Source organism: Aspergillus caelatus (assembly GCF_009193585.1).
Source record: "Aspergillus caelatus strain CBS 763.97 unplaced genomic scaffold BDV27scaffold_55, whole genome shotgun sequence".
Lineage (NCBI taxonomy): Eukaryota > Fungi > Ascomycota > Eurotiomycetes > Eurotiales > Aspergillaceae > Aspergillus > Aspergillus caelatus.
Genome location: NW_022475318.1, coordinates 32 through 14,060, shown reverse-complemented (window position 1 = coordinate 14,060; position 14,029 = coordinate 32). Strand labels below are relative to the sequence as shown.

At 51.4% G+C, this 14,029-nt stretch overlaps 5 protein-coding genes across 5 annotated transcripts; 3 read left to right on the top strand and 2 right to left on the bottom strand.

The window, feature by feature from the left end:
* The first annotated feature begins 30 nt into the window (after window positions 1-30).
* Window positions 31-2,976, top strand: BDV27DRAFT_125613 (putative mRNA splicing protein (Prp39)). Its single transcript, XM_032066370.1, has 4 exons — window positions 31-235; window positions 303-518; window positions 575-678; window positions 1,150-2,976. Exons 1-4 carry the CDS (start codon window positions 167-169, stop codon window positions 2,570-2,572), a joined length of 1,812 nt encoding a protein of 603 aa, XP_031929253.1. The 5' UTR covers window positions 31-166; the 3' UTR covers window positions 2,573-2,976.
* A 507-nt stretch (window positions 2,977-3,483) lies between these two features.
* BDV27DRAFT_125607 (putative GTPase activating protein for Arf) lies at window positions 3,484-6,507 on the top strand. The gene is made up of 4 exons (XM_032066369.1): window positions 3,484-4,060; window positions 4,135-4,151; window positions 4,232-4,342; window positions 4,411-6,507. Exons 1-4 carry the CDS (start codon window positions 3,946-3,948, stop codon window positions 6,148-6,150), a joined length of 1,983 nt encoding a protein of 660 aa, XP_031929252.1. The 5' UTR covers window positions 3,484-3,945; the 3' UTR covers window positions 6,151-6,507.
* A 44-nt stretch (window positions 6,508-6,551) lies between these two features.
* On the bottom strand, window positions 6,552-9,454 carry gpi10 (putative glycosylphosphatidylinositol-alpha 1,2 mannosyltransferase). Its single transcript, XM_032078014.1, has 5 exons — window positions 8,834-9,454; window positions 8,526-8,756; window positions 8,259-8,473; window positions 8,055-8,201; window positions 6,552-8,005 (listed from the first exon to the last, which is right to left on the bottom strand). The coding sequence occupies exons 1-5, from the start codon at window positions 9,203-9,205 to the stop codon at window positions 6,640-6,642; spliced, it is 2,331 nt and encodes a 776-aa protein (XP_031929251.1). The 5' UTR covers window positions 9,206-9,454; the 3' UTR covers window positions 6,552-6,639.
* Window positions 9,455-9,819: 365 nt separating this feature from the next.
* Window positions 9,820-11,611, top strand: car2 (ornithine-oxo-acid transaminase; the record flags this gene model as incomplete). The annotated part of the gene is made up of 3 exons (XM_032075497.1): window positions 9,820-10,320; window positions 10,387-11,088; window positions 11,146-11,611. 3 exons carry the CDS (start codon window positions 9,820-9,822, stop codon window positions 11,329-11,331), a joined length of 1,389 nt encoding a protein of 462 aa, XP_031929250.1. The 3' UTR covers window positions 11,332-11,611.
* Window positions 11,612-12,435: 824 nt separating this feature from the next.
* On the bottom strand, window positions 12,436-13,450 carry BDV27DRAFT_125600 (uncharacterized protein). The gene has a single exon (XM_032066368.1). It carries the CDS (start codon window positions 12,840-12,842, stop codon window positions 12,555-12,557), a length of 288 nt encoding a protein of 95 aa, XP_031929249.1. The 5' UTR covers window positions 12,843-13,450; the 3' UTR covers window positions 12,436-12,554.
* Between the last annotated feature and the right edge of the window lie 579 nt (window positions 13,451-14,029).

Sequence of the window (14,029 nt, the reverse complement as noted above, 5' to 3'; positions counted from 1 at the left end):
AGATCTCTTCCCTTGCGGAACCTAACGTCCATTCTCCTGTCGCTGCCTGTCTTGTTTGTGTCTCCCTTTTCTATTTGCACCGGGATCGCTATTTCTCATCGCTGAGTGTGATTCCATACCTTGCGCATCATTAAGCGCCGTAATTAGTCCACAACCGACGGCCATCATGGCGGATTATAACTATGGAGGCTCCGAGGAGGAAAATGCGGAGTTGAGGAAGCTCGAGGCCGAGTTGGTATGATACGTCTATTACCTGTTCTAGACCTATGCAGCCCATGACTTACAGTCTGTTACAATTATAGCTCGATGACCCGGATAACTTTGAAACCTGGGAACGACTGGTTCGCGCTGGTGAGGCGCTTGAAGGAGGAATTAACCGCAACTCCAACCCTCAAGCTATCACCACCGTCCGAAATGTCTACGACCGATTCCTTGCCAAGTTTCCACTGTTATTTGGATATTGGAAGAAATATGCCGACCTGGAATTCTCCATTACCGGAACGGAGGCAGCAGACATGGTATGGATTATCGCTCTATACTCTTTCTCCCGGCATGTTCATCGCTGATTCTGTAGGTTTACGAACGCGGTGTTGCCAGCATTTCTCCATCCGTTGACCTTTGGACCAACTACTGCTCCTTCAAGGCGGAAACTTCCCACGATGCCGACGTCATTCGAGAGTAAGTATACTAGAACTGGTTTCCTTCCTCCCCCCCTGTAACCGTTACCAAGGCAGCACGGACATTATTGTGGTGTCGAAACCGCATAATGTAAAAAGCGTTGACAACAGTTCCCTTCAATGATGGGTGAGATGTTTGCCTGACCCGGATTCAACTGGAGTTACTTCTCACCCATGACATTCTCAGGCTGTTTCCTTGCCCTTGAACATTGTTGCTTTGAGACCAAGCATCATTCCTTGCACGGATATCAACCCCAGTGACTCTGTCCGGTGGATCCTATTCTGCGCACGATGCAGACGGGGGAAACGTTTTCACAATATTTGCTCACCTTAGTCGTTCAATTGTTTGGGCTCGCACTGAAGATTAAATGCTCATGTTTGCCATCCTTGCCAATTCCCTTTGCCTCTCGCCTCCCATCCCCAAACTTGTGGCTGGCGAACTTAAATTGCTAACGTGTCTTGACTTTTGCAGGCTATTTGAGCGTGGTGCTAGCAGTGTTGGCCTAGATTTCCTTGCACACCCATTCTGGGATAAGTATATCGAGTTTGAGGAGCGAGTGGAAGCCTATGACAAGATCTTTGCCATTCTTGGCCGTGTCATCCACATCCCAATGCATCAATATGCTCGTTACTTCGAGCGCTATAGGCAACTCGCGCAGACTCGTCCGGTCGCAGAGCTAGCTCCTCCAGAGACACTGTCTCAGTTCCGTGCAGAGCTTGATGCTGCTGCCGGACATGTTGCTCCGGGCGCAAAGGCCGAGGCCGAGGTCGAGAGGGATATCCGACTGCGTGTTGATAGTCATCACCTCGAAATCTTCTCCAAGACACAGACAGAAACCACAAAGCGTTGGACATATGAGTCCGAGATCAAGCGCCCATACTTCCATGTGACCGAATTGGATGAGGGTCAGCTGTCCAACTGGAGAAAATATCTCGACTTTGAGGAGGCCGAGGGTTCATACTCACGGACTCAGTTCCTGTATGAGCGCTGTCTGGTCACATGTGCCCACTACGACGAGTTCTGGCAACGCTATGCCCGGTGGATGGCCGGACAGTCTGGCAAAGAGGAGGAAGTGCGGAACATCTACCAGCGCGCAAGCTATCTGTATGTGCCGATTGCCAACCCGGCTACTCGCCTTCAGTATGCCTACTTTGAGGAGATGTCGGGACGGGTAGATGTAGCCAAAGAAATTCACGGCGCCATCCTCATTCATCTCCCCAATCACGTTGAAACTATTGTATCTCTGGCCAATATGTCTCGCCGTCACGGTGGTCTCGAGGCGGCAATTGAGGTGTACAAGAGTCAGCTCGACTCGCCGCAGTGTGACTTGGCCACCAAGGCAGCTCTTGTTGCGGAATGGGCCAGACTCCTCTGGAAGATCAAGGGCTCGGCTGAGGAGGCCCGGCAGGTGTATCAACAGAACCAACAGTTCTACCTTGACAGCCGGCCATTCTGGACGAGTTATCTTACATTCGAGTTGGAGCAGCCCACAAGTTCCGAGACGGAGAACGTCCAGTACGAGCGCATCAAGCAGGTCACTGATGACATCCGGTCCAAGAGCACTCTTACTCCAGACGCAGTGAAGGAACTCGTGCAGATCTATATGGTCTACTTGCTTGAGCGAGGGACCAAGGATGCGGCGAAGGAGTACATGACTCTGGATCGCGAAGTCCACGGCCCAGCATCTGTTGCTCATGCAAAGACCGGCGCCGCGGCTCAAGCCCAAGCCCAAGCCCAAGCACAAGCCCAAGCACAAGCCCAAGCCCAAGCCCAAGCGCCTCCAAGCGCCAACCAAGCTACTCCCGTCCCTGAGCCCCCCGCGGTTCCCACGCCGCAGCCCAACCCCTACGCTTACTACCAACAGGCTCCCGTCAATGGCACAGGAGCTGCCTAGTCGGCCAGTGTTTGTATCACCCTCCCCAGCCTGAGCATGAGGTGAATGACTCTGTGCAGAACCTCCAGGTGACTCACCTTGTGTAGAACAGTACTTGACTTCTGATTTCCTTAGCGATTTGGCTTTTCGAGGGGGCGGAAGCTATCTCGTCAGCTATTTGCCCGTTTCTCGACTGCTTTTATGGTTTTATTTCTCTTTCTCTCTCATTTTTCTATGATATCATACGACTCGATTGGGTGGAACTTTACGAGCTTGGACACTCCCCTTGTATTCTAATGCTTAGGTAGTTTATTCTCAATACACTCCCACGGACTTGAAGTATCCATGTCTTCGTCTAAGCACTTATAGTCCGGCCTCTTTGATGAGTACTTCGGCCCTGAGACGTTGGGAACCAGGTAACGCCCTCAAACGGCCTGTAAGAGGAAAGAGGTTAGAGACGATGGTATACACATGAAGATGGGAAGTGAAGAATGCCATCACACTTGAAGAGAAAACTCCCATCCCTAGCAATGTGTCTGATCCACTTCTCCCTCCTAAACTGCCCGAGTACATACAGTTCTAGTTCTCTTTTTGCTGCTCTGCTCCTGCTTCAGTTACTGTTTGATATGAGTGGAGAACCGTTCTATATACAGGACCCTGTTGTTTCAGGCTATGAATAGACATCGGCATATCGATAGTTAGAGGTCGAATAGATGACTTAGCGGTCAATCTTAAAAATAGAGTGCAAGCATGGTCCATGTGGTAATATTAGAGTCGAGTTGATTCTTCTAAATTAGCGATGATTGTTCAATCTAAAATGTTTCAAAAATAGGCATTTGCTCCGGTTACTAAAGCAGAGGAACCCACCCTGGGCCTGGAAAAAAAAAAAAAAAAAAAAAAAACCGCACTATATGAACGATGGAGACTTGATAGCGTGGGAGGACCAATATAGTAATTCCATGCCTTAGGAACCACTAATGATCAATATCATATTATTGGCTTTTCCCCACACCCACTCACTCCTTTTACTCCTCGACGCACGCACACACCTATATATCCTTTTCTTCTTCCTTGGATCTACTGTTACCCCTGGTACCTATATATATTGATCGAAATCGTGGGAATCAGCTAGTCCAGAGAAGAAAGGAAAAACGAAAGAAGAAGAGTACTATTCGGTCGAAGAAAAGATGATTTGCCTCTTCGCCTAAAACATTTCCGACCGCTTGTACTCGGGAAGCTCGGCCCGTTTGCCGTGTTTGAATCCCCTAACGCTACACTAACGCTTTCCTCTCCTCGTCTATCATTCTTGCCCCTGACGGGCTTAGACAAGTATCACTGTCTTTGTGCGGGGAAATTCAAGTAACTTCTTGCCCTCGCCGAGACCTTCCGTGATCATGGTGGCCGGTATCAGCAAACGTCAGCAGTTCCGCAATGAGCGGGCACTGCAAGATCTCGTTCGGTCGGTTCCTGGCAATGACCGATGCGCCGATTGCCAAGCAATGAATCCAGGTGAGTCGGGTGAAACGTCTTGGTTGCTGCGCTTCTGGAAAATTACGATATTAACGTATGGGGTTTCTTCACAGGATGGGCCAGTTGGAATGTACGTATATCGTCACCGGCTGGTGCTTGGAATTTCCCCCCGCGCCGGAAGTATGCAGTAGTCTGATGTAATGTGTATAGATGGGTATTTTCCTCTGCATGCGGTGCGCCGCGCTGCACCGCAAGATGGGCACTCATATCTCAAAGGTCAAGTCCTTGAGTATGGATAGCTGGACGGCGGAACAAGTCGATGTGAGTGGTCGCGTGAGCCTTTGCCGTATAGTGCTCAGGAGCTGACGCTGAGGGTAACTCCTTATCAGAACATGAAATCGCACGGGAACAACCTCATGAACAAGATCTTTAACCCTCGGAACGTGAAGCCCCCTGTCCCTGCTGATGTCGACGAGTCCGACGCATGCATGGAACGGTTTATTCGTCAGAAGTACCAGCACCGGAGCTTCGAAGACGGCAAACCCAATCCCCCGAGTCGTCAAGGTACTCGTGATGATCGCTCTCCAGAAGGCTCTCCTCCTCCTCTCCCCCCAAAGCCTGCCCGGCCCTATGGGCTTGGTCTGCGGTCGGCCTCCTCTACAACCAGCCTCCATCGACTGTCCAACCGGCAAGCCATGTCTTCCCGCTCTGAAACCTACGAATCGCCCAGATCAGTCTCACAGGGCATGGGGGCTTCTGTTGGAAGTAGCAATGCCTCCCACGAGTCTCAGATGGCCACCTTGCGGAGTATGGGTTTCACCAATGAGTATCGAAACTCTGCTGTTCTGAAAGGCTTGGACGGCAATCTCGACAAATCCATCGAGACTCTGGTCAGACTGGGGGAGGGCCCCCCGTCATTGCAAGGCAGAACGCCTGTTCAAACGACCACTGCAAATGGTACTGCTAGACAGCAAGCCTCCAGCAATCCTTTTGATCAGTTAGACTCCAAGCCGGCTCAGCCTGCTGGGCAGTCCTACAACCCTTTCGATGCTCCTACTTCGCAACCGGCTGCACAGACGCTCGAGGCGTCGTTCCAACACCTTCAGGTCTCGCAACCGCTATTTCCACATTCAACCGGGGGTTATCCCAACCAACAGCCATCTTTCCCTCAATCTCTTTACCAGCAACCGATCACTCCCCCTGTGATGCCTACAATTTCCCAGGGTGCCGTCGTGCAGTCACCGCAACCTGTTGATGGTGGTCACAACCCCTTCTTCCAACCCGGCAGCTACACTGCAGCTCCCAACCAAACCCCCGGCGTCGCTCAGACAAATCCTTTCTTCACCCAACCCCCTTCACAACTCAACTCGATGCAACCCCCTAGTCAGGCTCCAGCTGGATATCCTCATCCACCCCGACATGCCAACACCATGCCGGCCATATCATCCACCTCCCCGTTCGGTACCGCGTCGCCGTTCCAGCAGCAGCAACAACAACCACAAATTCAACCGCCCCAACTCCAAGTACAACCACCCCAGCAGACGCAAGCATCCCACAATCCATTCCAGCCCATGACAGCGCCCTCCACCCCGCAAAGTGCGGGGTACCAAGTGCAATCACACCTTGGCCTGCAGGCGCCCGCGCAACATCTAGCCCCACAGCCAACCGGCCGCATGGACAAGAACAGCATTCTGTCATTGTACGGCCTTTCCCCACCACCATCGGCAACGTTAGAGCAGCCCCAAATCCCAAATCCAGCAGGAACGATTCCCGGCCCCGGAACAGCACCGGCACCGACCCCTGGCTATGCCACCACAACACAACCCCAACAGCCCACAGACCTCCATTCCGCAGGCACCCGGAACCCCTTCCTAACCACTCAAGCGCCTGCCGCTGGACTTCCCCAACAGCAACAAGCATACCTCCAACAACAACAACCCCAACCCCAGTACACTACCACCTCCCCCTTCACCATGCCCATGAAAGCCAACACCATGCCACCTGCGGCACCAAGCGCCTTCCCAAGACCGCAGGGTCACATGAGCCAGCAAAGCGTCGATATCAACGCCTTCCAAAACGGCCGACACAGTCCCGATGCATTCGCCAGTTTGAGTGCGCGGTATGGTTGATTTTTATCAGTACATGCCTTCATATCTACATATCTGCAGTTACATATTTATGATCATGCATATCTCCACACATACAAATATGTATAGATATGTTGTATGGAAAAGCTTTCGGTACATATTCCGATCTGTGTGTTGTATTTACAGATCGCTTTAACTCGGATCGATATATTTTTCTTGTTTCTTTGGCGTATTTGATTGTATTAGTACATTTCTTGTGCATCTCTGGCGTTGAGGGAGATGGGTTGGGAGGTTGAGACTTGACTATCACTGGGCTTTTCGGCTTGGTGGAGGCTTGATAGATAGGTATATATATAGCTTCTTTCTAGTCACTTTGGCAATCTACATATAGAGCTGGACTGGTTATGTGTATAGACTTAGGACCAATGAAGAGTATAGACTAAGACAGAGTGAGGTATCTATCTAAACTTTGATACAAAATAGAATATATTCAAGGAAGTGAATCAAAGAGGCATAGATGAGAAGGTAAGATTAAGACCAGAGGTCCCGATCAACGGCTCTGGTTTTCTTCTTGGAAGATTTCGGCCACGTCCATGATGGAAAGGTCCATGAGGATTTCTTCCAGACCGGTAACTGGATTCCGAACCAGGTCCGTCTGCGTCGTTCCCAGGGCCAGGACCAGGTCGAGGATGCCGATCGCCCGGACAGAGAGGATGTCCATCGGGTCCAAGGGGAGGATTTCCGCTGACCGGGCGCATTCTTGCGGAACGTTTCCACGATCCGATCGAATTGACGGTCGCGATGCTCGAGATTACGCTTCCGCGTCGCTGATCGCCAGGCGGCTTGTTCCTTTGGGTCGAGGCACCAGACAATGATGTCGCCTCGGCGACGGGAGTCATCGTGCCAAGCGGTGTTCCAGGTGCGCCAACACTCGCCGTAGGAGCTACTGCGGAGAAGGCTGTGCAGGGTGGGTTCCATCTGGGCGAAAAAGATGAGATAGTCGGGCCATTCGTGCGGAGTGGCTTGCTGGTAGGCTTGCGCGCTGGTTTCTCGAGGTTTGGAGGAAGCCAGATAGTTGGGCGTTCGAGGTAGATGGCGCAGTCCGCCAGCCATGTTATCGCGCAGGAATTGGCTGGGGTCGTTGTAGAATTGGTCGGCCTCATCGACGTATACAGCCTTCTGGGACTCGTTCAAGTCCACAGGTGGTTCACAAGATAGCGCCCAGGTATGAATGTTTGAATCGACCAAGTGGGAACGCCATGGGGTGCTGTGGCAGGGCATGAGGAACCCAGCCGTGATCCGCTGCAAAGCACCAGGCGAGTATGCGGATTTGTCCACAGTGCTGTGAGCTTGCTGCTGGTCGCGGAGGTACGAGAGAACGCTGATGGCCCCAGATGCGTGGTATACAGATGTGTAAATTGCAACAGTGATGTTGACCAGCAACAAGAAGACAAGAGACAGCCGTCTGGGCATGTATGCCCCGTTTGAATGAGAGACAGCCGGGAGAAAGAAGTCCACCAGCGGCGGGGCCGTCAGGACATGTAGTGTGGGCAGCAACGGATAGATGAACCGCACTTCCTTATGGGAGATGAGTGAGAGCACCAGCGGCATGAATAGACAAATAGCTGCCAGTTGAATTTGCACAGACGCGTGCCGAGCGTTTGGTGTAGTTGACCGGGACTGGATTAGTGTACGATATAGGCCGACAAGGGTAAAGGGCAGTGCGGTCGTAAGCAGAAGGGGATAGCCTTGTGTCGCATAATAGTGCCAGTCATTCCTCCCATAGTAGACTGCCAGAGACTGGGCTATGTTGAAGTACAGGAATCTGAGTGGGGGAAACGTCCAAACTCCGTAGTACAGGCGATCCAGAACGGTCGATCCGGCGAGGACAGAGACACTGGATAGTGGTGAGTAATTAGACTTGAAACGCACGTCGACCAACTTACCCACAAAGCAAAACCTCGCGACAGAGGATCGTCCGCTCGCGCCAAGTGCTCCGAAGCCATGCGACGCCAGCTAGGCCCATCCAGATCAGAACGTTTGTCGGTCGCAGGATACACGCCAATGCAGCAAGAGTAAGACATTTGCGCAGTCTAACAGGTATTTTCTCAGCAAAACTGATGGGACCATATCGAATGAACCAATCATACCTGACAACAAGAGCTCCACCACCGGTGCCATTCACCCCTGTATCCTTAGTAGTGGAGCGCGTGTTCTTCCTCAGTTGAACTGTTGGTGTGGATTCCGACGACCATTCCCATGGCCATAAATTGAGCGCGACAATCGTAATTGTGGTTTCGAGGCAATTGGATAAAGTCCGGGTCGAACAAAACCATTGCCAGGGGCTGAGGACGGTCAAGGCGAGCTATGATCTCGATCAGTCTCCGGATACTCTAAGCGGGCGGATCTTAACATACAGCAGCCCAGGCTCCATGACTGCGACGTCCGTACACATAACGGGCTAATTTCCACGTATACAGATCTCCAATGGCAGCGAGAACGGCCTGCGCCGACTTTGGGGCGACAATGAGGAGATCAGCGCGGAATGCGGGGGAGAGATGAAGAGCGCGCGCGGCAAGGTCGGCGATAGAATAAATTGTAGCAAATAGCAGGGGATGGATGGAAGACCGCAGATGGTGTCGCCATTCCTACAGGATGATCCAATTGGCACCAGTTAGTTTCATTCCGCGGAGATATGTGTTAATGCGCAGATTGTCCCACTGACCCATGTTATCCAAGCCCCGTGGCTTTCGCCGAACGCAGTGTGCCACGCCGGTTCAAGCGATTGAAAGAACTCATCGGGTTGAAAGAAGGTGCGAAGGGACAAGGCATTGAGGAGACGCAAGGCGATGAGGAAGAGGAAGACGTGAGAGGTTGACACGGTCGTTGTACGCGATGGTGATGGTGGTGATGTTGATGTTGATGTTGCTGTTGCTGTTGCTGTTGCTGTTGCTGTTGATGGGGGTGGTGGCCTCAGGCGAGAAGACGGAGAGGTTGTTGTTGATGTCCACGACGCATGAGATGATGAGGAAGAAGAAGACGATCGCGACGAGGAGACTTCTAAAGGGGATCTCCGTCGTCGTGACGAAGTTGACATGGTTGCAGCAGTGGTGGAACCCCTTACCAGGAACCAACTAGTAAGGAGATAAGGATAAGGAAACACAGACGTTCTAACTTAGATCCGAAAACTGGAGAGAGCGCGAGAGAGTCAAAACGAGTCTTAACCGGAAACGGAAAGGCGGAAGAAGGGTGACGGCTTCCAAGTGGTAATGAACGAATTGTGAGTGGAAGAAGGAGGTAAAGAGTGGATCGTCCGAAGGGCCATGGGACGATTTGCATCATAGGCTATGGAGGTCGCGGCTAAACCTGCGCATAGGGGTATGAGACTCGATACACCTGCACTTAGGGGAATCACGCCTGGCTGCACCTGCACTTAGAGGTATAGTCGCCTTTCCACTATGTGGTATTTTCGTTACTTGATATCTCGGTGAATTCTCTGGCTCGCTTGGCTCATGCCCACCAAAGTCATTCTCGTGAATTCTTTGTTCTCTATTTAAACTCGCTCTTCCTCGCTCTCAAGCCCTTGGTTTTCCCTCTCCCGTCTCATATCAGATCTGACCGTAATCACCAACACCATCCCCTCCTTTATCCCACCATAAAACCCTATCTCCCACCGTCATTTTTCCCTGAATAGATTCCCTCCTGCCTAACATGGCGGTCAACGGCACAAACGGCACCAATGGTCACAGTGGAAGCAACGGCACCAGTGCCTACCACGCCGCCTCCACCCAAGAGGCGATTCAAGCCGAGAGTGATTTTGCCGCCCACAACTACCACCCTCTCCCTGTCGTCTTCGCTCGGGCTCAGGGCACCTCGGTCTGGGACCCCGAAGGTCGTCACTACCTGGACTTCCTGTCCGCATACTCTGCGGTCAACCAAGGCCACTGCCACCCTAAGCTAGTCGCCGCTCTCGTGGACCAGGCGTCGCGGGTCACCCTGAGCTCTCGTGCCTTCTATAACGATGTCTTCCCACGCTTCGCCCAGTTTGTCACTCAATACTTCGGCTTCGATATGGTTCTGCCCATGAACACGGGTGCAGAGGCCGTCGAGACCGGTATTAAGATCGCTCGTAAGTGGGGATACAAGGTCAAGGGTATTCCGGAGAACCAGGCGGTCGTCCTGAGCGCGGAGAACAACTTCCACGGTCGTACAGTAAGTGCTGCGTCGGAAACCTGTCATGAGATGTTCAGTTAGCTAATCGGTCCGTTCCACGTTTAGTTTGCTGCTATCTCCCTGTCATCTGACCCCGAGTCGCGTGACAACTATGGTCCTTACCTGCCCGGCATTGGGTGTAACATTCCCGGCACTGACAAGCCCATCACATACAACGACAAGGCCGCTCTGCGGGAGGCCTTTGAGAAAGCCGGCCCCAACCTGGCGGCCTTCCTGGTTGAGCCCATCCAGGGTGAGGCCGGCATCGTCGTTCCGGATGAGGACTACTTGCAGGAGGCGAGAGCCCTGTGCGATAAGTACAACGCTCTCCTGATCTGCGATGAGATCCAGACGGGTATTGCCCGCACTGGTAAGCTTCTCTGCCACGAGTGGAGCGGCATCAAGCCCGATCTGGTGCTGCTGGGCAAGGCCATCTCGGGCGGAATGTATCCCGTCTCCTGTGTTTTGGGCCGTAAGGATGTTATGCTCACCATCGAACCCGGTACTCATGGATCGACTTATGGTGGTAACCCCTTGGGCTGTGCGGTGGCTATCCGGGCCCTGGAAGTTGTCCAGGAGGAGCGGATGGTCGAGCGGGCCGAGAAGCTCGGCCACGTCTTCCGCGATGGCCTGAAGGCCATCAACAGCCCGATGATCCAGACCGTCCGTGGCAAGGGTCTGCTCAATGCCATTGTCATTGACGAGTCGAAGACCAATGGACACTCTGCGTGGGATCTCTGTATGTTGATGAAGGAGAAGGGTCTGTTGGTAAGTACTTTGAATGTTCCAGCTGTTCATGTGGATGGTGTTAACCTCGTCCCCCAGGCCAAGCCAACCCACGAGAATATCATTCGTCTCGCTCCGCCCCTTGTGATCACCGATGATGAGATCAAGAAGTCCTTGGAGATCATTGCAGAGGCCGTATCGGAGCTTCCCACCCTGAAGGGTGCCGCCGAGGAGCAGGTGATCCCTCCCCCGGAGAAGAAGGTCAAGATCGGCGTTGAGAACTAAAGAGGCTCGAAGAGAAAGGGAGAAGATGGGGAGCCCGCGGAGGAAAAAGCGCCACTGACTACCTTACATAGTCACCCAGACCCCTACCTCGTCCACATGCTGTGCGTGGGCACCGGCCGACGCAAGACGATCAATCGATCGTCCGTTGAGTGTGGGAATGGACCGAGAGTAGGGTTCTCACGTTCCAAAAAAAGATCGAGATGGATGATTGGACTTGAGAAGGGATGCTGGTTTGATACTGCTCTGATTCGATAACTGTTGTAAAAAAGTGCCAGGTTGAGCTATGGCTCAATCCTGGATAGCAGCTATATCATGATGAGAATGAAATAATGAATGATGAATTTGACACCATTTGGGATTTTAGAGAGAGAGCGTAAAAGAAAGGAGAAGCGGGAAGAAAAAAGGAAGAGGGGTTTGGCTGAGGTCGTAGAAGCTGTTGTTGTTGTTGCTGCTGCTCGTGACTTGGTCCCAAACAAATGCCGCATGGTTGCACCTGCCCTAAAGTGATACTCATTTCTACTCGTTCTTTTTCCCCCTCAGCACCTACTAAACCCAGCTACTAGTCCTATCCAGGCCTAATCCGAGGTGAGGATCATTGATCGGGCCGAGGCCTTTTTATCTACCCTCTTACGATGCAGAACGGAGTTTCCTGCATATCCTACCAGGGGTAAAATCCTGTAGTGAGAGTCGCGTGCCTCTCGTCTTCCACCAAAGTTTCTTACTGCTTACATGTTATCCAATGATATGGACCATACTACTCTCTTGTCTTATATTTCCTTATCTGACGGGAGACAATATGGCAAAAAGGGGGGAAAAGAAGGGGTTTCATTTCTGCACCGTTATTAAGTCCCGTCCACCCGTAGCGTTGAAAGAGCACGCTGCACTTCAGGAAGGCACGTGGAATAGCTATCGTTCTTTCTGTAAACTTTGCAAATAATAACGAGACTCGTGGACCTGCTACCAATTGACATGGTAGGTCATGTCTTACTATGTGGAATGACTTGAGATGGAAGATTGTTGGTGATTATAACGGATGAGCCGGCTACATACAGGTAGATGTACGGCGTACGCTAACTTAGGTACCAATCACACAACACCCCCGTATATACGAGCTGTAGCAACTTTCCCAATTAATTCAAAGACAAGAAGAAGAACACCGATTAAATATCTAACAGACGCAGGCAAGGTATAAAGATAAATTTATAGACCCCTGCGTGATCGCATCACAATAAAAGAGAACAATTCGCAGACAATATATTCCCGTATACAGCTGCCACCTTGTTCTGGAGTGGGGTGCCTTCAATATCTAAAAGCATTCCAACGGCGACCGTAATTGGGCTGGGCTCAGGCGCGTCCGGGGCGCTCGATAGTGCCTTCCATTGTACACCTTCGAGGTCATTCTTGTGAGATACGGTAATACGGAATGGATCGCCGTGCATTATAACCATGCTGACGACCGGACTTCGCTGGTATTCAGCTTTCGGGACTGCGACACACTGAGGTCTAGACATTTCGACGTGTCTACCACGGCGATTTATTTAAGCTGAACATTCCACCCTGACACCTTACCCGACCTCTGCTGGTGGTCGATCAGGTGCTGATTCCATGCAAGGCGTTCGTAGGCCGCCTCGACATCACGTTCAAAGTTGGCCCAGGGTCTCAAGCCTCCAGTAAAGGTTGTTCCGCAGCATAGTAAGCCTCTCTGAAGGCTTTCAAGCCTTCTTCTGCATCCTCTTTCGAGATACCACTTCCTTTCTTGTCTTGAGGTACATGAATATTCCATTATAGAAATTCCTGCCAAAGTACCTATAGAGCTGTGACGTCCATGTACTCATATTCGCTCAGGTCCAGCACTGGGAGATGAACGAAGAGCAGTAGCAGAAGCAGAAAATGCCCAGTGGTAATTTATTAAGCAGCGGCAATAGAAGCATCATTCGCATGGGCACGGCAGACGAGGAGAAGGAGAGTCACTGTGCCTAGCAACGGACTTTAGTCCAAGGGCATAACTGCCTCTGTCACTCATGACTAGTCTGTAAAGTATTGGCGGGTAGTAGTGTGCGATGAGACTAAGGTTTGCCTGGTCTTTGCTAGCTCTTTATGCGTCCATCGCTGTAAAAGCACAGTCCTTTGTATTCACAGATATGGAAATGCTGTCAGTTGAAATAGTTACGGTGGAGCCTGGAGGTCATTCTTCCTCATGCGGTAACGTATTTCACTAGCGGGATGGCCACACAAGCGGGATAGCCACCCCACGCATTTTGACCACGGTGGAAAACCTCACCCACTTCAACCACCAATCATGCCTCCAAAAGCGCGTCAAAATTCAAGAAATCTAGTTGAGCAAGAGGGAAGAATTCTGCTTGCTATATCTGTTTTAAAAAATCAAGAAATCAATAGTATTCGCGAAGCAGCACGTATTTTTAATATCTCTCGCTCAACTTTACAAACCCGACTACACGGTATACCAACACGTCTCGAAACACGCGCCAACAACCATAAGTTATCTCAAAATGAAGAGGAATCGCTTGTACGATGGATTCTATTATTAGATCGACGTGGAGCGCCTCCTAAACTATCAGATGCGCGAGAAATGGCTAATATTCTTCTTACTGGCCGCGGTACTATACCCATTCAGTCAGTCGGAGTGAACTGGGTTACCAACTTTGTTAAACGCCGTCCTGAAGTGAAATCTTGCTTT

Excerpts from the sequence above, each read along its gene's own strand:
- BDV27DRAFT_125613 (XM_032066370.1), top strand. The coding sequence starts at position 167 with ATGGCGGATTATAACTATGGAGGCTCCGAGGAGGAAAATGCGGAGTTG. Across the intron at positions 236-302 it reads GGAAGCTCGAGGCCGAGTTG|CTCGATGACCCGGATAACTT; the intron begins GTATGATACGTC and ends TTACAATTATAG. Across the intron at positions 679-1,149 it reads GATGCCGACGTCATTCGAGA|GCTATTTGAGCGTGGTGCTA; the intron begins GTAAGTATACTA and ends TGACTTTTGCAG.
- gpi10 (XM_032078014.1), bottom strand. The coding sequence starts at position 9,205 with ATGTCAACTTCGTCACGACGACGGAGATCCCCTTTAGAAGTCTCCTCG. Across the intron at positions 8,474-8,525 it reads GTCATGGAGCCTGGGCTGCT|CTCGCCTTGACCGTCCTCAG; the intron begins GTATGTTAAGAT and ends TCGAGATCATAG. Across the intron at positions 8,202-8,258 it reads GGTGGAGCTCTTGTTGTCAG|ACTGCGCAAATGTCTTACTC; the intron begins GTATGATTGGTT and ends AATACCTGTTAG.
- BDV27DRAFT_125607 (XM_032066369.1), top strand. The coding sequence starts at position 3,946 with ATGGTGGCCGGTATCAGCAAACGTCAGCAGTTCCGCAATGAGCGGGCA. Across the intron at positions 4,343-4,410 it reads GGACGGCGGAACAAGTCGAT|AACATGAAATCGCACGGGAA; the intron begins GTGAGTGGTCGC and ends ACTCCTTATCAG.
- BDV27DRAFT_125600 (XM_032066368.1), bottom strand. The coding sequence starts at position 12,842 with ATGTCTAGACCTCAGTGTGTCGCAGTCCCGAAAGCTGAATACCAGCGA.